At 58.5% G+C, this 20,346-nt stretch overlaps 7 protein-coding genes across 7 annotated transcripts; 4 read left to right on the forward strand and 3 right to left on the reverse strand.

The window, feature by feature from the left end:
- Nucleotides 1-579: 579 nt before the first annotated feature.
- GGTG_01433 (CGBP1) lies at nt 580-3,980 on the reverse strand. Its single transcript, XM_009219199.1, has 3 exons — nt 3,313-3,980; nt 2,645-3,204; nt 580-2,374 (listed from the first exon to the last, which is right to left on the reverse strand). The coding sequence occupies exons 2-3, from the start codon at nt 3,195-3,197 to the stop codon at nt 1,215-1,217; spliced, it is 1,713 nt and encodes a 570-aa protein (XP_009217463.1). The 5' UTR covers nt 3,198-3,204; nt 3,313-3,980; the 3' UTR covers nt 580-1,214.
- A 2,344-nt stretch (nt 3,981-6,324) lies between these two features.
- Nucleotides 6,325-7,082, forward strand: GGTG_01434 (hypothetical protein; the record flags this gene model as incomplete). Its single annotated transcript, XM_009219200.1, has 2 exons — nt 6,325-6,754; nt 7,045-7,082. The coding sequence occupies 2 exons, from the start codon at nt 6,325-6,327 to the stop codon at nt 7,080-7,082; spliced, it is 468 nt and encodes a 155-aa protein (XP_009217464.1).
- A 2,703-nt stretch (nt 7,083-9,785) lies between these two features.
- Nucleotides 9,786-10,271, forward strand: GGTG_01435 (hypothetical protein; the record flags this gene model as incomplete). Its single annotated transcript, XM_009219201.1, has 2 exons — nt 9,786-9,957; nt 10,088-10,271. The coding sequence occupies 2 exons, from the start codon at nt 9,786-9,788 to the stop codon at nt 10,216-10,218; spliced, it is 303 nt and encodes a 100-aa protein (XP_009217465.1). The 3' UTR covers nt 10,219-10,271.
- Nucleotides 10,272-12,615: 2,344 nt separating this feature from the next.
- Nucleotides 12,616-13,626, forward strand: GGTG_01436 (hypothetical protein; the record flags this gene model as incomplete). Its single annotated transcript, XM_009219202.1, has 3 exons — nt 12,616-12,681; nt 12,738-12,811; nt 12,954-13,626. The coding sequence occupies 3 exons, from the start codon at nt 12,616-12,618 to the stop codon at nt 13,186-13,188; spliced, it is 375 nt and encodes a 124-aa protein (XP_009217466.1). The 3' UTR covers nt 13,189-13,626.
- Nucleotides 13,627-13,956: 330 nt separating this feature from the next.
- Nucleotides 13,957-14,136, reverse strand: GGTG_01437 (hypothetical protein; the record flags this gene model as incomplete). Its single annotated transcript, XM_009219203.1, has 1 exon — nt 13,957-14,136. One exon carries the CDS (start codon nt 14,134-14,136, stop codon nt 13,957-13,959), a length of 180 nt encoding a protein of 59 aa, XP_009217467.1.
- A 979-nt stretch (nt 14,137-15,115) lies between these two features.
- Nucleotides 15,116-18,159, reverse strand: GGTG_01438 (acetylcholinesterase). Its single transcript, XM_009219204.1, has 5 exons — nt 17,214-18,159; nt 16,959-17,100; nt 16,672-16,877; nt 16,133-16,562; nt 15,116-16,048 (listed from the first exon to the last, which is right to left on the reverse strand). The coding sequence occupies exons 1-5, from the start codon at nt 17,616-17,618 to the stop codon at nt 15,297-15,299; spliced, it is 1,935 nt and encodes a 644-aa protein (XP_009217468.1). The 5' UTR covers nt 17,619-18,159; the 3' UTR covers nt 15,116-15,296.
- A 370-nt stretch (nt 18,160-18,529) lies between these two features.
- GGTG_01439 (hypothetical protein) lies at nt 18,530-20,329 on the forward strand. The gene is made up of 3 exons (XM_009219205.1): nt 18,530-18,791; nt 18,909-19,398; nt 19,533-20,329. Exons 1-3 carry the CDS (start codon nt 18,633-18,635, stop codon nt 19,880-19,882), a joined length of 999 nt encoding a protein of 332 aa, XP_009217469.1. The 5' UTR covers nt 18,530-18,632; the 3' UTR covers nt 19,883-20,329.
- The last annotated feature ends 17 nt before the right edge of the window (nt 20,330-20,346 follow it).

Consider the following 20,346-nt stretch of genomic DNA (forward strand, 5'->3'; position numbering starts at 1 on the left):
CCCAACGGAAGTGGGCGCGAGGGGAGCAGGGGTGATCACGGCACAGATTCCGTCCTACATCGCTTCGACATGCCTGGCAGGGCAGCCCGGGTGCTGCCCATGCTTGTCTCCCAGCGTCCATCGGGTGTGATGTCAGGGTAATGGACGGGGCGGAACGGAACAGAGTAAGATTGTGGGGATCGTGATTTTCATGTCGAATAATAAACATTTTATTGCTAGAAGCCGTACGAGGCCTCGCACACCTGTTCCAAGTGTAGAAATGTGGCCAGGGACGAGACCACGACGAATGAAGACTAAAGCGCGAATGGAGGATGGTGAAGGAGAAAGGAAAACCCATGAGTGGTATAATAGAAACGAAACAAGAAGGGACAAAGATCGTGCCGAAGACTGCTTCACGTTGACCTGCTGTCGTGAACTCATCCGCGACCCTAGGTAGTTGGTGCTGCCGGCGGTGTTGCTGCAGTAGCATCGAGGCAGTAGAGGCGTGTTTCACAGGCGGGAACGTCGTTTGCGGAAAGCAATCAAGGCACCAAACCATGAAAGCACCAAATCAGGCGGGCAAACAACAAAGCAAGCAAGCAAGCAAGCAAGCGTTGTGGGAAAGAGTGTGTTGTTTCTAAAGGAGTCGAAACGAAGGTAGTCGAAGCGAAGACGATACAGGATCCCCCCATCCTCCACCCATGGCGCGTTGGTATGCAAACAAGCAACGCAAACAACAAACATGCGGCAGAAAAGACAAGAAGAAAAGCAGGATCGAAAGTTTTTCGGTTAAAAGTAATAAAAGCAACAAAACAAGATCCAGAATCCAACTGGTATGGTACGCTGACACAAGGTGATGATACAGTTCAGAGAACACTCTCACACTCCCGTGAGGCCTGCCTCTCTTTCTTGAGAAAAATTGCAAACTCTTGTCAGGTTTGCCCTGCGACTTAACGCTCAAACCCATTTACGTCGTCTTGGCCGTAGAAGCAGCAAGCCCTTTGCTGATCGCTTATGATGATTCCCCGTCCCTTTAAAAAAAGGTGTTGACCCTAGAGTGTGTGCTGCCTTGGAATCCCCGCCGCCGGAAGCTAGCTTCGGACGCGGCAGAAGACGCCAAGGGTCCGCGAGAAGAGAAGGTGGTGTGGTGGTATAGTAGTCGTGAGAGTCATGCCGGGCGTCAAATGTCGTCGAAAGGCCGGCGTCGACACTTGTGATCTTGCTGTGGTGCGCCTTTAGTCGGCGCGCTTGCGCTTCCTGTTGTCGTCGCCCTCGTCGGATGACAGGTCGCTAGCGCTGCCAGGGATCTCGGAGGCGATCTGGAAGAGAATCTTGCCGTAGTGGTCGTAGTCGGTAGGCATGGGAGCGCCCATGGTCGCGTACATGTGCGGGTGGGGGAAACCGACCACGTCACCGTCGTCGATGAGGTTGAGCGGGATGGCGCCGGATCCGTGGGTGCGGGCGTGCTGGGTGAGGTTGTCGGAGCGCGAGAACTTCTTACCGCACTCGTGGCACTCGAAGGGTTTGTCCTGCGTGTGCAGAGAGCGGTAGTGGCGCTTCAAGTGCTCCTGACGCCTGAAGCGGCGATCACACAGCTCGCACTTGAACGTCTTGGACGGGTCCTCGGTGAGCGACTGCTTGCGGCCGCGTCGGCTGGTGGGGGCCGGTACGCCGTTGCCCTGGCTATCCGAGTGAGAAGCACCCGAATCACTCCTGGCGTCGGCCTCGTTGCTGCTGGTCGGGGCCTGCTGCTGCTGCGCGTGCGACTGCTGCTGCTCAGCAGCGGGGGAGGTCGAGGCGGCGGCCATGGTCACAGCGGGACCGCTGGTGGTCCTCTGGCGCTTGTCTTTGTGCGAGTCGCCCGAAAAGGCGATGGGGGCAGAGGGCAGAAGAGGGAAAGGCTCTGCCGAGACAGCAGCGGCGGCGAACTCGAGGTCCTCGGTGCACACGAAGCTGTCGAGGCTCAGGCTCACGGCGTCAGAGCTGGCGCGTGTCCTGCTCACCTGGCTCTCAGTCTTGTCGCCCAGGTTGACGAGGCCGTTGACAAAGTCGTCCTCGGACTCTAGATCCGAGAACTCCTCGAAGACGGGAAGGCCACTGGGCAGCGAGGGCAGGAAGTTGAAGTGGTTCTGAGCAGGGGCGACAGACTCGTCGACAGCAGGCAGGGTGGTGAACTCGGGCGCGATGGTGGCACCGAACTGGCCCACAGTGAGATTCCTGGGATCGCAGAAGTCGTTGTCCTCAGAGCTGACGGAGCGTGCGTAGGGCGCCGGCGAGGGAGACAGCGAAGGGCAGGCAGAGACGGCAGGCGCAACCTCGGGGGCGGGGGCGCTAGTAAATCGGGGCGAGAGCCTCTGCTGCTGCTGCTGCCTTGCGGGCTTGTTGTTGAGATAGACTGCAAAAACCCGTCAGCATGGATTTGAAAAGAGCAAATTCCAAGGCTACTCCAAACGCGTCGAAGCCAAAAAAAAAGCAGAGTCTTTCTGTTGACTTCCCGAATTGATGGCGGCCTGAAAAGTAAGGTGGGGCTGGCCGCATCCACCCGATCGTCCAAACTGTACGTCCCACAAATGCAGGCACCAAGCCGCCAAAGGGCAACCACGACCGAAGCACTTGCTTAATGTGTAAAAAAGAAAACCAAAATATTGGGATCGGTTCGTCTTACCAGGCGTCATAGGAGGGGATGCGCAGTTGGACCACTCCAGAGCAGGGAAGCTCTCGGGCGAGCAGACCTCGGGCTTGACGCCCTCGACGTTGTCGAGACCAGAGAACATGGGGTTCAGGGGCATGGAGAGCATGTCGCAGCTGCCGGGGCTGCTGATGGCGCTGCCCGAGACGGACAGAGGCGGCGTCGACGGGAAGAACATGCCCTCGCCGTCGTGGATCTCGGGCTCCAGGACAGCCGTGGGCTTGCGGGCCATAGGCTGCGGCGACGCCATCGGGGTCATGACTGACGGGTAGCTGGTGACGGGCTTGTTCATCTGTTGGTGGTGCATCATGGGGTGCGCCGGGGGCTGTGAGCAGGCAGAGCCGGGCCTCGAGTAGATGGGCGTCGAGGGCAGGGTCGGGACGACGGGAAACATCTGCATCTGGTGCTGCTGCAGGCTCGAGTGAGGCGCGAAGTGGCCGTGGAACTGTTGCCGGCTGTCTGGCCTGGGCTCCTGGCTGTAGTAGAAGAATGAGGCCGGAGCCATGGACTGAGCCATCATGGACTCCATTGTGACGCTGTTGGGTTCCGAAGCAAGGGGTCAGCAAGGTCGTCCCTCTCCCTCCCACAAGCCCGCGTGCCTGCTCGCCATGGGCCGCGTCCCGGTCGTGATGGTTGGCACCCACAAGTTGCTTTGCTAACTCTAGATGTCAGGGACTCTCACACTCCTGGTGTCTTCCTCTTGTTTCTTGTCGCGTGTATAGTAATTAAGTATAGTCGGTCGCGGTGGTGGGTGGTAGTTTGTACAGTGCTTGTCTGGTGTTGCTCCCAGTTATCGTGGTTTGAGGCAGGTGGCCTAAGGAGGGATGTTCGGTTCCGGTCTGAAGGAAGGGACGGCAGTATAGATCACGCAGGATCGGACTGTCTTAGTGGTCGAGGACTCGGGGCAGGATAGTGTTGTACATGAACTCGTCGGTCCGTGAGGCAGTCTTTTAGTGATGAACTCTCTTTGCTGAGGTTTGGAGTATATGTGTAGAGAGATTGCGCGCGGGCCTGGGTCTAGATGAAGTAGTGTCCAAGTCGAGACCAAAGGGAAGGACGGGCTCGTGAAGATATCTAAAAGAATGGCACGGATGTAAAATCCCAAAAAGGCGAGTCCCCGGAAGAAACAAGAACCGAAAGAAGGAGAAAAGCACAGGTCCCTAGTCGACAGTCTTGTCGATCGTAAAAGTGGGAAGGGAATGAGCGTAACTAGGAGGCCGTGAGGAGGATAAGTACGATTGCTCCACGACGAAGGCCAGATAAAGAGCGTGGAGAAGAGACAGGTACCGTACCGCAGCCGTGGTGTGGGCACCACCCACTGTCCCTCCCCTACCCTACCCACCACGACCAGGCCGCGGCCTGGCGGGTGCACAACGATCTGGCAGGTCCAACTTGACCGGGGGGGAGGAGGAGGGGGCAGGCGCAGGGACGGACGGAGAGGCAGGTACACAGGTACATCGGTACGTACCGCTCTGCCTGTGCTGGGCCGGCGCTAGTGCTTGGTGCTAGGCGGGTGGGCTAGGCTAGGCTGGGGGTGCTGGCACGCTGGGGAGGATGTGTGCACCAGGACTCGCACCACCGCTCCGTTACGCGGTGCGGGATCCGCAGGAGCGAGGTCACCCCAGTCCAAAGAGCGTGGTACCTAGAGAGGTGGCTGTTGTGGGCGTGAGGACCGCATGGAAGCAGGTACCTGCTCCGGACATGCACGCTACTGACTGGGTTCGAGGGAGTGCCCACCCCGGAGGGTGGTCCGCCTGCTGTCGAAGGATGGATGGGAATGGCTGAATGGAGTGCCATGGCCGACCCATCCCACCATGCATGTCTCACCCAAGCTGACAAGGGCACGGTGGACCAGGAACACTGGCACACTTGCCCTGACGGCCCACCGACCAGCACCACGCCCCCCTGGCGACGTGTCTGGGGCAAAAAGACGGAAAACATCTGATGGGGGTGCCGTGTGGGCTCGACGGACTGGATGGCGCAGCAGCACTGTATGTGCAATGCCCATTCTAATTCTGGACAGGTCGCCGGCAGCGCCGTGGGATCCTCGGCTGGGGTTGGTACCTTGGCAAAGTACTGCCCAGCCGTTGAGGCCAGGGAGGGTACTTGTCAGCCTTCTTCCATTCTTTCCATCGCTTCTTGGTCCGATTTATTCTTTATTCTGTATATCTTTTTCTGTTTCTCTGGCGCGCGCACCCCCCCTTGTCGTCATTTGCTCGACGATCCGAACAAGGACGAATGCAAACCTTGACCACAATGTGTCTGTTTGTTCGTCTAAATGCGTGCTTGGTGCGAGAACATGTGGACATGTGCCTGAATGCCATGGATAGAGCTTATTCGATGCTACCCTCCACGGGATTGTTGTTCTGATGTACGCAGATGTCCGTTTGTGAATGTCCCCTCGCAGCCGCCAGCAGCCGCAGCCGCAGGCACACTCGAACTGACTCTGTCCCGTGCAGTAGCCTGGCTGCAGGCGCTTGGTGGTGCGGCGAAGAAAAAGAGGACCAAAAGAAAGAAGGCACTTAGTCAGGAGGGTCAAGCGACAAGAACTTTGGCGAGGCCTCGATTGGAGGGGGGGCGGGAACAAGAAAGAAGGGCCCGAGAAGGAGAAGAAGAAAAAAAAAAAAGGTGGCACAAAAGTTTGGTTGCAGTAGCGCCGTCTGAGAGGATGGCGCGGTGCAAGAGATTTCTGAGCGACATCAATGGAGTGACGAAAAAAATCAGCTCGGCGAGCCAAAACAGCCTCTGGCGGCTCTGGTTGGGGGACGAGTCGTCGAGGGTGCAAATGGCTCTGTCGTATCGCCGGCCACGGTGCAGCACACCGAAATCAATGTGACGAGGTTGGGGTCACTGATGGGAGATACGAGCCGGCCACGGCGTATTGACAATTATCGCCGCCCACTTCCAAAGCCAGCCAGAGGACCAACCAAGAAGCCAACCAACCTCCAGGCCTGCTCAGGCGAGCTCCAGTCTCTGGCCAGCCCCCAGTCCCCCAAGTCCCAAGTGCCACGGGACACCGGCCGGCTGTTCCTGACCGGTACTTTTCCTGGCAAGTCGCACGCTCGATGGAGCAGCAAGATGGCTCGATGGAGCCCAGAGCCATTTCGCAGGTGGCATTGTGGATTTGAGCCTGTTCAGCGCCCATGCCAATCCAATGGGACAGTGGAGGTAGCCAAACCGGCGACGGACCAGTCGACGGGGCCGGGCTAGCGTCTGGGTTGGGCCTTTTGGGTGTCGCCCGTCACAATCTTGGGAAAAATATGCGCCACCAGCGAGCGAGATCAGACGAGGGTGGTGGCACGACTCTCCCATCGCACTAGCGCGGGTGGTCGAGATGTGCGCACATTCAATTGCGGCGCAATGGTGCAGGCAGACTCGTGTGTCACCGGGGAGGCAGCCGTCAAGATGGTGCCTGGGCGCGCTGGGCTCTGCCAGCAAATGGCGCTGCTGGGAACCAGACCCCACCTTGTCGGGCCTACTGAACGGAATTGGAAGAACGAGCGCGTGGTTAGTGCATTGCATAAAGGCGCGCACAAGCATGGCACGCTCTGGCCGACTGGTCCACATGGCCAGCGAATGGCTGTTCTGCCGATCACGACCACAGAGATGCGAGCTGGCTGTCAGCCAGTCATTGATGGATAAGCCCGGGCCCCTCCATGGCGCTCGCAGGTGATCGGTTCCCCTCCCCCTCCCTCTCGTCGGCCACTGGGACGGAGCAGAGCAGATGCAAGGTACGGGGCCAAAAAAAGAAGTCGGGAGAGAAGGAGGGTGCTGAGGGCGAGAGCTTGGTTGGCCAAGCAGAAAATCACGGCGCAACGCCCATCATCGATCACCTTGCAGCCGCGCACCCACTCCGCGACTCTGCGCGCTCGAGATCTGCCTGCTCTGTCGGCCCAACCATGGGACAGACTACCGGATTCGGATGGGGGGCCGAAAAGCGCGACAGATGTGATTCCAGAGCGGCGTTTCGCGTCTGCCCGCAGCGCTGCTTTGATGGCACAGGCCGAGACGAAGGCGATCCCCATCTAGGCACAGCCGGCGAACGAAACAAGCGGTCCCATCTCTTGGTGTGCCCGCAGTGCCTCGGTATTCGGCCACCCCCGCCCTTCTCGTCTCAATGCGTCCCCCGGCTGCCCGGTTAAGGCTCGGGGAATAGACGTGATCAGGAAGGCCTGCTGCGCGCACTCACAGCCTCGCTCGACCCGTCTCTTTATCGATAGAGCATTGAATTTTTGACATGCGCCCACACCGGGCCTGGGTTCACGAAATAAGACATGGGACGGAAGCCCAGGGCCAGGACCAAGGGCCAGGGTTTCGGGGGCCGAAGATCCTCTCGGGACGCCTCGCTTTGCCAACTGACACCGGCTCCTCCACAGAAGAGAAGCAGGAGCGTTTCCACAGCTGCTTCCAATAATAATTTATTGTGGATCCCACTCAAAACCCTCTATTTGTGAGACGCCGTCGAGTATGAGCCCGCTGGTGGTGCTCGATTTTGGCGTCGCGCAGCTAATCAGCACGCTCAAAAAGAACCACGCGAGCGATTCAAACATATTAGAAGAGGGGATAGACATGCCATACATGAGGAAGGGGATCAAGTATAGAAAAGTGTGCGTTGCAGCGGACGCGCATGAGGCAGCGGCGGGTGGGAAAACTGCATGCATCGGCGTTGTGATAAAAATTGCTCAGAGCACCACCACCACCTAGATAAATCAAGGTCATCCAGCATGCGCAATGCAACCCACCCTCACCTCCCAAGTCCTTGCGCGGCACAGACCACCACCCACCGTGCATGAGATAGGTCCACGGAGGGGAAAGAGGGAAGATGGGCGCAACGGAGGAATGGCCCAAAAGGCGGAGGTACAGCGTCGAGGGCATGGGGATGATGCGGGTGCTCGAATCGGTCAGCGCACAAACTCCCGCTCAGGACGAGGTTCAACCCTGCGGCCGGACCTGGGGCCTGTCCAGTCCAGCCCTCCCTCGGGCGCTCAGGCACCCGCGGCCAGCACGCGCAAACCCTAGCCACAGCAGGAAAAGACAGCAGGAAGGGACCAATACACCGTCAGGCGGACGGACAGTGGGCGGGCCTAGAGGGTTCGTCACCTTTTTCTTTTTGAGTGCTTTCTTTTCCTCTCAAACTTTCGGGCAAATACCGGGGATGGGAAACCAGCGATTTGACAGGTGGAGTGATTTACAGGATGGTTCGGATGAGCAACAGGATAGTGGAAGGACCAAAAGCAAGAAGAAAAACGAAAGAAAAGACGAGTTATCGAAAAGAACATGAAGCGACGAAAGCAGTTCGCTGCCAGGTCTGCTGTCTGCCTGCCTGTTTGACAGCGCGAGCGAGTCCAGTGTCTTCCCGCGCACGCACAACGCAGTGACAACCAAGCAAATGCGGGGAATCTCAACATGGAATGTCGCAACACGCACGCCTTCAACTCACAGACCAGCGCTGTTCCCTGCCCGGTGACGATGGCGTCTCGGGGCTGGGATGACATTGGACATGATTAAAAATTTCGGGACATGACGAGGATTGCACAGAGCATTTCCCCCTCACTCGATTCGACCCATGCCTTAACACAGACGCTAGCAACGAGGATAACCGACCACCCAGATTGCCAATAGATGCCCCAAAAAAGCCCCGAACGACTGGGCTGGTGAGCGCCTGGACTTTCAATACGCTACCCAACCTAGAGACTTGCCTAACCTAGACTCCCGCCACCACTCCACACCCAACCACGCAAGTCCATGACAATTGATAGAACGACAGCTGAGGATCGTGCGGCGGATGGGCTGTGCCGGTGGACGCCCCCCTGTCTTGTTTTCCTCTTCTTGTCTCCCGACAGGAGACGGTGTGCATTTGGTGCTCTTCCCGAACTGCCTAATGCTAGATTGCCAGCTCATCACACAAGCTTCATGAGTCGAACTTATCTGCACGTCAAAGTGGTGGAGTTGAGAACCCGAGTCAACAAGGCCGAGAGGGAAGCAAGCCTACTCATGACAAGCTCGGATCACAGCGCTGCCAGCTCTCTTGGGCGTGGCCGAGCATATGCCCTCACCCAAGCCTCCGCCTTTCAGCACGTTTCAGCCATCCACACAAAAGTCTCACAGCCAGTGCATAATGGCGGTGGTCCAGTTCTTTTTGCTTCTCACAAAAAGCCTCCAGAGCAGCAAACCTGGCAGATGTGACTGAACCGCATCGTGGCCCGTTGTGGCATATCTGGCACACCGCCTTGAGGTCCACCTACCTTCTTGGGCATTCTCCCTACATATAACACGTCCAGACATACATATTTTCCCCTCCGCGAATGCAAGGTGGCTTGTGCTTGTGCATGAAATAGTGGAGGATGAAAGCATCGCTGGGTGTTACGTCGGGCTGCCGCTCCCCAAGACGGCAGTCAAGATCGAAATCCAACCAAGACAAAAAAAAACAAAAAAAACAAAACAAGAAAACCCCTCAAGTATTCTTTTTCGAAATGGCCCAGCGGGCGCGCGGAAGCAAATCCGAGGCGGTGGGAAGACACTTACCTAGATCTCGTATGTACCTAGCCAAGGAGCAGGGGTACCCCTCCCCTGGATGGCATCCTCCATCGTTGCTTCTTCTCCATCCGCCGCCGGTGGCCGGCCGATGTAACTGGTCGGGGATGGCGGGAGATGGGGCTTGGTGCGGATCCCCTGGATGGGGCACGCCAGCCCACCAGAGGAAGAAGAGGAGAAGAGGAAGAAGGAAGCCGGGGGGTCGAGCACATACCAGGCTGTTGTACTGTGTACCTACACCGTCGCCCTCGGCGGATGATGCACGGAAAGAAAAGGTGATGTGCCAATTTCTCGTGCCTTGCAGCAAGACTCTATGAACTCCTGCAGGTACGAAACAAGCCACATGCGAAATGTTGGCACACATCACAGGCTAAAAGGACGCGGCAGCATTTACCGCACACGACCAACAAGGCACGACGACGCGTCGGCTTGTTTTTCCCGGGCCCTGCTGCCTCCCTTCCCCGGGCTGTTGGTAGCGGACATGGTCAGAGCCAGCAGCCAACCTCTTTTGGGCGTGTCTGTGGCAAGACGCTTGAGGCTTGACAGCCCGCCATTTCCCACCACCACCACCACCCCAGACCGCATGAAAGTGGCCGTTATAGGGTCCCCACCAGCGCACCAACCCTGGGACTCGAAGGGGACGGGGCCGGCGAAGCTGGTGGGCCCCCGTGAACGGTGCAACGTCGTGGACTTGTGGGCTTCCTTCGTCGGGCCCTTCCATCTTTCAGGGCACCAGGAGGGTGCCCCCTTCGAGAGTCAGTATCCCGGTCGCCGCGTCTTTTCCAACGCGGCCGCGTGCGAGGCGGCCTGGGTGGGAGGTGAGGGGGGGTGGGCTGCGACCTTTCTCCGCCCGCCTTGTTGCTCACTCTCCTCCCCCCTGGCCAGCTCGCCTTGCCTGTTACGGTGACGACCTCAAGATGGGCCCATCCAAGACTGCTTGCCATGGGAATCAAGGTCCCCTTCCCACCGAGAGCAAGTGCCGCCGGGCAAAAAAAATCGCCACCCATGAGGTTTAGCCGGGCCCAGAACAGGTACCACCTCGTGGCGTGGAATTTCTACGAAGCGACTCTCTCTCTCTCTCTCTTTATCGCCAAGATAAGCAGCCAACCCCTTCCGACCTCGTCCTTGGGGCAACGTTCAAAACATTCGGATACAAACACCAGGAGGACGAGACAGGCGCGTCTCCTTGAATGTGGGGACCTTGTTCCATCATTTTATTCCAGCAGCAGCAGCAGCCTCACCGTCTGCTGCTAGCAGAAGGAGTCCCGATATTGTCGATGGGAGGGTTGCCCCCACAGCTCGGTCAGCTCAGGAAAGAATGGCGCATTGTCGCGTAGTCCTAGATGCCAATATTGCGCCGTTCGCGTTTTTTTTTCTTTTTTTTTTTCTGGCGCCCTGGTCCGAACCGTTTCCCACCGGGCCGCGGCTGACGGTCTGGTGGAAGACGACGGCCGGATAAGGTTCCTAAAGACATGGGTCCGTTTTCTGGGATTGCCAGGGCCCCCTTCTGCCCAAGTCCCCGGATTCGCCGCCTTTCTAAGGTTGGTCCGACCTAGAAAAACAAAACGAGGAGAACATGGGCGGGCCTATTGTTCCTAGGCCGCCGCCGCGCTAAAGGACGTCGCAGATTTGGACGCCGGTGTGCAATTTGCCCTGGCCCGCTTGCAGTGGCCTAAGAAAAACAGGCTGAAAGTCTGGTTTCCTTCTCGAAACGATCCCTCGCCTGGGCGGGCTATTGTTCCATAGCCTGGTTACAAGGCGGGCGTACTTATTTTGTTTTGATTTTTGCGATATTTTCCCCGGCCGTTTGCCTACATTTCGATCATCGCCCCGTTGGTTGCTTGTCCCATCTCGGTTCATGCGCATTTCCCCCTGTCAACGGCGTCCAGAAGAGATGGTCCTTGGCCGTGTGGGCGGCCATCTTTGCCGACCTCCCTCTCCAAGAAGGGCTCCAGGCTCCTCCCAAGGCAACACACGTGGGGAACGTTTCAACGGATAGACTCCATCCAAGTCTGCAAGACCCCACAGCCTACGTCCGTCCGATTGGCCCCAAGACAGAAGCCCCTCCACTCTGTCGATATCCACAACAAAACTCGTGCATATTTGCTTCCAGAACGTTTCAGCCAGGCGGTAACCACGGGAGCTGATTGTCTTGATCACCATGAGGGGTCTTCTTCGGATGGGGCTGCCGCGCTTCTTGTGGCGATCGTTTGGACGGATCAGTTCACAGGGCCGGTCTCATGTTGATGGGCACATCCCGTTGCTAATATTATCAGAAGCCCTTGGGACGAACTGTTTTGCAGTTCTGTGCATTGTACCGTCGAGGTTGGACTGGACGACTATTCTCCGATCATTACCAAGCAAGCAGCCACAACGACCACCCTTGACATCCACGACAAGCGCGCGAATGCACACTAGGTTTATCCACCTTCCCAAGTCGGCCGGCGAGATAATGGCTGGGGCCCGGGACGAGCCCGTTCGTCCACCGCTGCCCGCGGATGTGCATCACGACATCCGTAGAGGGCAAAGGCCCGTCACCGAGTTTTTCCTGTTGACGACAAGCCGAAGTAACGCTGGAAAGCACATGCAGTACTCCGTATCTTGCACACCGTTCCGTCTGCACAGAGGGCGTCGCCAGCCTCCCCCCCGTGGAGCCGCTTCCTGTCAACATGGACTGACTTTTTGTCGGTTCGGCGAGTCAAGTGCCCACCCTTCCACTTCCACGCCCTTCCCCCCTCCCCGCGTCGCCGGTAGATGTATACCGACCGACACCGCCGTGGCCCAAAAAGTCTGTTCCCGGCCACTGCTACTCTGGGACACTGGTAAATTTGCGGTGGCCGGACGGGGTGGGTCCCATTGACCACTGCGAAAAGGTGGACCCTGGCTTGCGTAAAGTTCCCATATCAGTGGCAATCCAAATCTCCGTGTACGAGACGCCACCATCGCGGGGATGGATGGTTGGGCGACATTTGGAACCCCTCGGTACCATCGGTCAAATGCCACTTTTTCCCACTTGCAACGTGCTACGTAATAGATGACATGAGACCCCGAGGTATGAAGCCCTTTGATGTGTAGGAAGGTGTGTCGACGGGGAGGGAGCAATAACACGGTGGATATTATAGGTCGTTTGCGTACTATAGTATAGGATCAACCCGTATCCGAGCTATTTTACCAAAAAAGTTGTTTGCCTCGGCAAACTCCCCCAACGCACTCTCATCCCCACCTAGTCCTCATTAGGCAGGTTGTTGGCAAAGCTAGATGCCGACGTGTTTCCGTGAGGATCGAGGTCAGTCTGCTTCGAGGGATGTTATTGGGTTTCGGGGAGAAGAGGCAAGAAAGAACAAACCCAAAAGGCATTGTGTGATACTGCACCGCGGATCTGCGTGATTCAGACAACCAACAACACATCAAGAATGGAGGGCAGCCACACAGCAGTCATGGAGGACCAAGCCCTCCCTCTTGCAGATCGGCCGGGGCAGGTACGTAGCAGCTAGCAGTAAGAAACCACGGCACGACTGCTGGGTTCGCTCACCAGGTCTCTCCCGTCCTGTCGTCGCATGTCACGCAGATGGTGCCCGGAACGAACGTCCCAAGGCACCAACGCACGCGGTGGACGCACGCAGGGTCCCGTCCCTGACCGCCACTCCAACCAGCCAGCGCACCCGTCCGCCCGCCCGCCCGCCCGCCTGCCTATCTGTCTGCCTTTCCCCCCATCTCCCGCGATGCAAGATATGTTGTCTCGCGTATGCAGTATTGTATGCACGGTGGCCAAGGTTGCCCTCCTCCTCCTCCCCCTCCTCCTCCCACCGCCTTGTGGGACACGTGCCGAGGCGGGGATGCCAGTCATGGACAACGCACGTTCCCCCACGCAAATCATCACCGCCTGTGCGCGCCTCGAACTCAAACTCGAGTTCGAACTCTTCGTCTCTCCCCCGCCCATCGCATTGCGGACTCGTGATGACCAATATGCGCGCGATGGCGCATGAGCCGCGGGGGACCGCTGCGATCTAAGCGCAGGGAAGTGGGCTTGCCCCCCGTGTTGAAAGCCAAAACAACAACAACACGCGCGCGCATACAAGTGCACACCGTATCTTGATCAGGGCGGGCAAGGCGGGAGTTGGATTACGAGACATTTGATGTGGTCATGTTATGCGTTCGCCCGAGGTTTCTCCAGCGCTCCCTGTTTGTTTTGTTTTTCTTTTCCCTTGCGGCATCGGTGAACGAAAGGAAAGCTGGTCGTGCTCGGAACACAGGGAGAACCTAAACAAACGGCCCAAGCCAGTTCTGCGAACAGGTGGTTTGTTCACTCTCTTCTCCCGCTCCTCCCCCTCAAAGCGGCATTATGACCGACGTCTCCTCTCCCTCCAGACGTTTCGGCCAGGCACGTGCCACGTCAGTCGGGGAGAGGCTCTCGCGAGAGTTTTGGTGACGGGGAGCCGCGGTGGCGAGAGCCGGGGCTTCCCCTGCCGCGCCCGTGTTTGCTTTTGAACGACGGGTCATGCCACGATGCTTGCCCACGCATCAAACCCAGCAGCCCGCGCGCGCGCGCACGAAAAATAAAAATAAAAAATGAAAACAAACAACGGGCGGATCGGCATGGGGAGGGGAGGGGCATGTCTGCCACGCCTGTCCATGCCCGCGGGCGCTGACGAACGTGGGTTTGCCGTCATTGATGGGCCGCCGGGATGATCATGCTTTCGCACTAGGGGAGGGGGGGACGAGGAGTCGGAATGATCTGGCTGTCAAGTCAAAGGTCAAGGAGAATCGTTCAACACCATGACCTTGCTGGACACAAAAAGTGTGGGGCCGGAGTGGGCGGTGGACGTGGCGGTCGCATAAACGTCCATACCAGCCCGCGTCCTGTAATTCTCCTTCGTCGCCCGCACGCCCGCCGGACCGTCCTGCCCGATCCAGTCCTCTCCTCCGTCCGGCATGGAACCCTGACGTTCGATCTTGCGGTTTCAAAGGCGTGCGGGAGGAAGGGAGGGAGAGTGGGCGTGGGGCTGCTCCTCGCCGTCTGGTTGGCGAGCTGGTCGCCCTACGGCCGCGCCCTACACTCCATACCTGTGCCGTTTTGATGTTCATGGGTACCTGGGTGTCTGTTGTTGTTGCTGTCATTGTCGCACATAGCCTCAGCCCGGCTCGGGGGGGGATGCCCTTGGAAGCGCGAGAGCGAGGAATGCGGCCGAGCCTCCTCTCACTGGCTGGGCTCGATCTGGGGGAGTCATCGAGTCAAAATGCTGGCCGGGGCAGGACCGAACGGGGTCGCCGACCGATCAACATTGACGCCTCTTGGCCAGTCAAGAAAGAAAATACAAGTCAAGAAAGCGCGGGTGGGGTCTGCAGTGGCGGTGCTGAAATGCGTGGAGCCCTGTGGATTCCAGTGAATCGACGCCATGCATGACAGAATAACAGGAAAAGCAAAAAGCAACGGCGGGGAGGCAGCCAGCACGTACCCGCGGGCTGCCTTCGGGAGGCCCCCCAACCAGCTCCAGGATCTTATCGGACACGGGCGAGAGCGCACATTTACGTGTTACTTGGTTGCCTTGCCGGGCTCTCGGGTTGCTCGGACTAGCTGGACTACCACAATCGAGAGGGGGATTATACTAGATCGTAGGGCTTGCATGCGCATGTGGAATGATCCATCGCCTGCACGTGGTCCTCTTTGGGCCGAATGAGGTGTTGCGGCGAGGCAGACATACGTTCCGAGGCAGGATGGGAAAGCTGTCTGTCGGAACGAGCCAAGTATCATATCTAGGAGTGTGTGACTGGATAAATCGAGGCGTGGGACTACATTGCGATGGTTGAACTGGTAATAGATCTGGTGGGTTTTCGAAAAAGGGTCATCCCTTATGATATCTGTACAAGATATTCACTGGCCGCTAGACAAAGTCAAAGGGTATGATGGCGGCACGAGTTTACAAAAATGTATTGAGAGAACCTTACAGATTGAACAAAATGATCTCGATATAATGAAACCATCAACGCCAGTCCTGTAATCGTGTGCCCTTCGTCCCTGTGTATATGCAACTCCTCCATGTGAACACGCAAGTGGACATCTCAACACCGGTCCACTCGTGCCAAGGAAAGGTCGCTATATCACCTTTCGCCTTCTCCTCTGTTGCGTAAAATCCCCCAAAGACCTCCAAAACTCGCAGCGGTCAACCTCCTGTGTGGGTATATCCTCCATCCCCGTGTTGGCCGTCTCGATCAGCAGGCGGGAGCGGGAGAGGGAGGGAGAGCCGCCGGTGCCGTTCCGCGTGCCGCTCGCAGGGCCGCCGCTGTTGTTACGCCACCCTCGCGCAGCCCACGGGTGCCACACAGGCGCACCGGGATTCCTGAGCGTGTTGGGCGACAGCGTCTTGACGAAGGAGATCCAGTAGTCCATGACGACGGGGACGACGCCGCTGTTGTACGTGTAGTAGCTCCTCGGGGCCCCGTACACGCCGTCCGGGCCGAAGACGGCCGGGATCTCGAACGTGTGGGGTACCCCGAGGCCCGCGCGGACGGAGTCGTCGTCCAGGACGTTGTAGCGGTACGCCCAGGGGCCCGCGTCGGGTGACGCTTGTAGGGGCCGGTTGTCGGCCACCTTGGTGAGCGAGTTGGACGACGGGAACGCCGAGGCCAGGCTGTCGAGCACGTTGACGGTGGGGCAGATGAACACGCCCTCGCCGTAGGCCCGGGACGTGGACGGGAACCATCGGTTGTGGTTGGGCAGCGCGTCCATGAGCGGGTATCGATCTTGGATGCTGTCGAGGTCGGCCTCGCGCAGCCGCGGGAAGTTGTTGCGCATAAAGGTGCGCATCTCTTGCTGGGACGCGGCGTTTGCGCCAAAGTAGGAACCCTCTGAGCTGCATCGTCAGTACTTGATCACGCTGAAAGGGCCTGGAGATGGCTTAGGAGGCCGGATATGAAACGAGCATGGCATACCGTCGGTGTCGGTACCGATAATCAAAGGCACTTGGACAAACTCTTTCCGCTCAAACATGGTATAGGGGAGATGCCTGATCAGGTCACCGTCAACGCAGGGCGTCCAGTAAAAGAGGGGGAGTGGCGACTGCGACTGGCCGGGGAATGGGGAGGCAACGTTGGCCAGCTGGAGCTCGCCAGTGCTCAAACCCCGGAGGCAGGCCACGCGGTCTCCGTCCTCGGCCGTATCACAACCCACGCCGCTCGCGAGCCTGTCAAACTGCCACTCGAGGCCCGAGAGGTAGGGTTGGGCTGGGAAGAACAGCGACTCTATAATACCACCGACAAAGAGGCCTTCGTTCCGGCCGCCGTATGCCGTCAACTGCATCGCTATCGAGCCGGCCCCGGCGGATGCCCCCGAGAGAACGACGTGATCCGGGTCTCCTCCGAACTGTCAAATCCAGACATGTTATCAGCCGGAGTGGAAATGTAGTGTGTGGTCGAGGCTTAAATCACGGCGCGACATGCAACGACGCAGCTGCCACTCGTGGGGAACTTGCCTTGGAAATGTGCTTCTGTACCCATCGCATGACGAAGCGCTGATCGAGGAGGCCGACGTTCAAGTCGCCGTCTTTCTTGACCTTTTCGCTTGCTAGAAACCCGAAAAGCCCAACGCGGTAGTTGAAATTCACAAACACGATGCTCATGTTGCTCCGCCGGACCACCTCCTCGCCATCATAATTTGCATTTGAATTGGCAGTGTAGCCTTGAGCCTCCTCGTAAGCACCTTGCAAGCAAGCGATTCCATCTGACCAGAAGGTCTGTTGAGGGCTAGGAGGAGACATACCACCGCCTTGGATGAACAACCATACTGGGAACTTGGAATCCGGTGCAGCATCTGCAGGCGCCCAGACGTTGACGTAGAGACAATCCTCATCCTGGTCATTGTTTGGATAGGTGGCTCCGGTAGAGAGGCAGACTGGGCCAAACTAAACTCGGCCTCGTGTTTACACACGTTGACTTAGACACATACACCCATACTCCATGGCAGCCCCCCACAACCCAAGGACTCGCACAAGCAGAGCAGCGACGCAAAACTCACGGCCTTGGCCCTCGTGGGCTTGTTCTCGTTCTCCGGCTCAGCGGGGGCCCTCCAGCGCAGGTCACCCAGGGGCGGGCGTGCGTAGCGCATGCCCCTGAAGACGTTGACGCCGCTCTCGCGCCGGCTGCCGACGTACGTGGCGTAGCCCAGGTCCACGGTCGGGCCGCTGAGCACCTCGGGCCAGAGGACCAGGCCCAAAACCAGACCCATCAGTGCGGCGATGGAGCCGGCGGCGAAGGCGAGGATGAGGATCTGGCCCCTCCGCCACTGCCGGCAAGGTGGGTCGGCCATCAGGCCGCTGCCGCCGCCGGGCGCCATATGTGTAGCCTGCAGGTGGGGTGCGCGGGATGAGGCACAGAGAGGCTTAGGCTTAATGGGGTGCCTCGCTACCTCGGCTGGTGTCATGGCATTTTTTGTTTATTTTTCCAAGTGCGTTGCGGGGAGAGGCTCAGACGTTATTTATTAGGGCGCAAGCCAACGACGCGGTAGGGATGGTCATCCTAAGGGGATGGATGGTGCTTGGCCGGCCGCCGGCTGCGGTTGGCGGATCAGATGCGCAAGGCTGGGCGGCGGTGGGTATCATGACTGGGTGCTTGGCAGTTGTGAGACAGCCCCGGGTGCGAGGGACGAGGACTCGAAGAGGAAGAGAGGAGTTGACCTCAAATCGACGAAGAAAGTAGCATCAAGAGTTCCGTTTGATGATTTCAGACCATCACAGTTGACAGCAGTCCCGCAATCTGACTCTGGGATTGGTGTCGTGAGGGTGTCAGGTGTCGTCAGGTGTCGGGTGCATGTGTTTCTGCCAATACTACATTTCATCCCAGGATCAACCATGAGGCCGTGGAACCCATGGGGCCGTGGACATGGAGAGAGCAGGTGCGTTGGTGAAATTTGAAATGAAACAGATTCTTTCTTTTCTTAACTCGCAGCACCCACGCCTGTGACAATTTCAATTGCCGTCTGCAAATTGCCGTCTGCATCCGTGGCAGCCCGAGGTCTCACCAGAGAACAACACGCAACCTTTTTATTATTGTAAATGCCGTGTAACCCTTCGGCGAACAACGTATGACGTGAAAGCATACCGACCATATAACCGAATCCTGGCTATCGGAGCGTTTTCATTCGAATCCGTGATGCTCGTAGAGCCTGGACTGACTGGCTGCAGGTCCTTGACCCTCCTGGGTTCCAGCGCAGGTGGCTGTGGGGGTCATCGATCCTCTCCAGCCAATCCCAACCCGTCGCTCTACAGGCGAGGGCGCGGGCCATTTAGACCTCGGCCTGCCAAGAGGCCGCTAACCCCAAGCGGTCGCTTCTCAATTGCTAGGCGACATCTCGGCCAAGAGCGCCAGCGCGTCCCATCGTCTGCTCGTTGCAGGTCCATGTCGCCCCAAGAACATTCGGCACCCCTCCCCTGCCACCATGCCCGCCACCTCGTCCTCGTCCTCGTCCTCCCCCGCGCTGCCGAACCCTGCCTCGCCCTCCGCACCAGGTCGTCCCAAGTCCCAGGACGACCGCCCGTCCGCTGTCAGCCCTCGCATCTCGTGGTCCAAGCAGCAGAGGTTGCAGGAGATCCTTGAGGTCAGAGCCCCTCCAACCGCATAGTGCGCTCGAGCCGATAGCACCCACAGCCCCCCCACGAGAATAGCCTCTGACACACCCACACACATACGCACCTGTACCGCCTCTCCTGTACAGATAGGCCAAGCGCGCGCCGAACGCACCCGCAGCTACACGTCCGAGCCGAGCCCGCGGCATCAGGCCGACCCGGCCACCACCCCCCACCGCATGGAGCCGCTCCTCAGCCGTGGCGGTGACGGCGCTAGTAGTGAAGACGAGGGCGGCGGCAGCAAGAGCAGGCGCGAGACGAGGAGGGCCCCGCTCAACTACCAGACTACCACCGCCGCAGGCGCGGCCGGCATCGACGGCCGGCAAGACAGCAGAGGCGGGGGAGGCGGGGGAGGCGGGGGAGGCGGCAGCCAGGCCAGTTCGGTTTACCGGAGATCCAACGCGGGCCGCGGCGAGAGGGGTTCGAGTCCACAGCCCCCGACAACCGCGAATAGCAACAGCACGCACAACGGCACTGCTGGCAGCGGCGTGATTGCGTGGTTGAAAAGTACTCTTTCTTCATTTGGGTCCGTCGAGCTGGAAAACAAGGGCAGCGTTGCCCGAGATCACCTGGCGCTAGGTAATTACACGACCACCTCGCGACTCCGTGCAACGACTCCTTGGTTATCACTCTTTTATGGATGGAACAACTACCTCGAAAGGCACTCGCTGTCCCTACAACCACCGCACTACTGACTGCATTGGCTGCCCTAGAAAGGACGTTCCTGGCATGGCTGCGCACGTCGGTGTCGTTCGCGTCCATCGGCATCGCCGTGACGCAGCTGTTCCGGCTGAGCACGTCGCTCAACAACGGCGGGTCGCCGACCGAGTCGCAGGAGCAGCTCCGCAAGCTGGGCAAGCCGCTCGGCGCCGCCTTCCTGTGCGTCAGTATACTCATCCTGTTCCTCGGGTACGCCCGCTTCGCCCGCGGCCAGAAGTGGATCATGGTCGGCAAGTTCCCCGCTAGCAGAGGGACCGTGATGGTCGTCACCCTGCTTACGTTTGCCGCCATGGTGGCGTCGCTGGCCATCGTGCTCGCCTTTGCGCCAGGCGGCGTTGACTGACTGTTCCTGCTCCTTTAAACATTTGCACTTTTGGCGTCTCGTGGACAAGGGGGTATGGTAAATATGTGTCCATTTTTACTGGTTCACGCGTTGGGTACTTCTATTCTGTCTCCATTCGGGATTATCTCGGCTGGGTCGGTATGGTATATCGTGACACGGTTCAGTAATGAGTAATTAAATCACGACCGAGGCAGCCTGAGCCTAGCCACGTCCAAGGTCGAGCTTCAACATATTTCATAACAATAGCAGCCCCGCAGCATCAATTGCAGCAGGCGCGATATTTCCAGGCGGAAGCCGAGGCACCAACACACCGAGGCTTTTAGTTACAGGCGACCTCGGTGGCTGTGGCTTTTATTGGAGACATCAGGCCATGTCCGCTGGGAAGGAGCGTGTCGAATGGCGGGCACGCTCTCTTGGATGCCACTCTTGGATGCCACTCTTGGATGCCACCTGACATTACTGTG

The sequence above is a fragment of the Gaeumannomyces tritici genome, assembly GCF_000145635.1.
Source record: "Gaeumannomyces tritici R3-111a-1 unplaced genomic scaffold supercont2.1, whole genome shotgun sequence".
NCBI lineage: Eukaryota > Fungi > Ascomycota > Sordariomycetes > Magnaporthales > Magnaporthaceae > Gaeumannomyces > Gaeumannomyces tritici.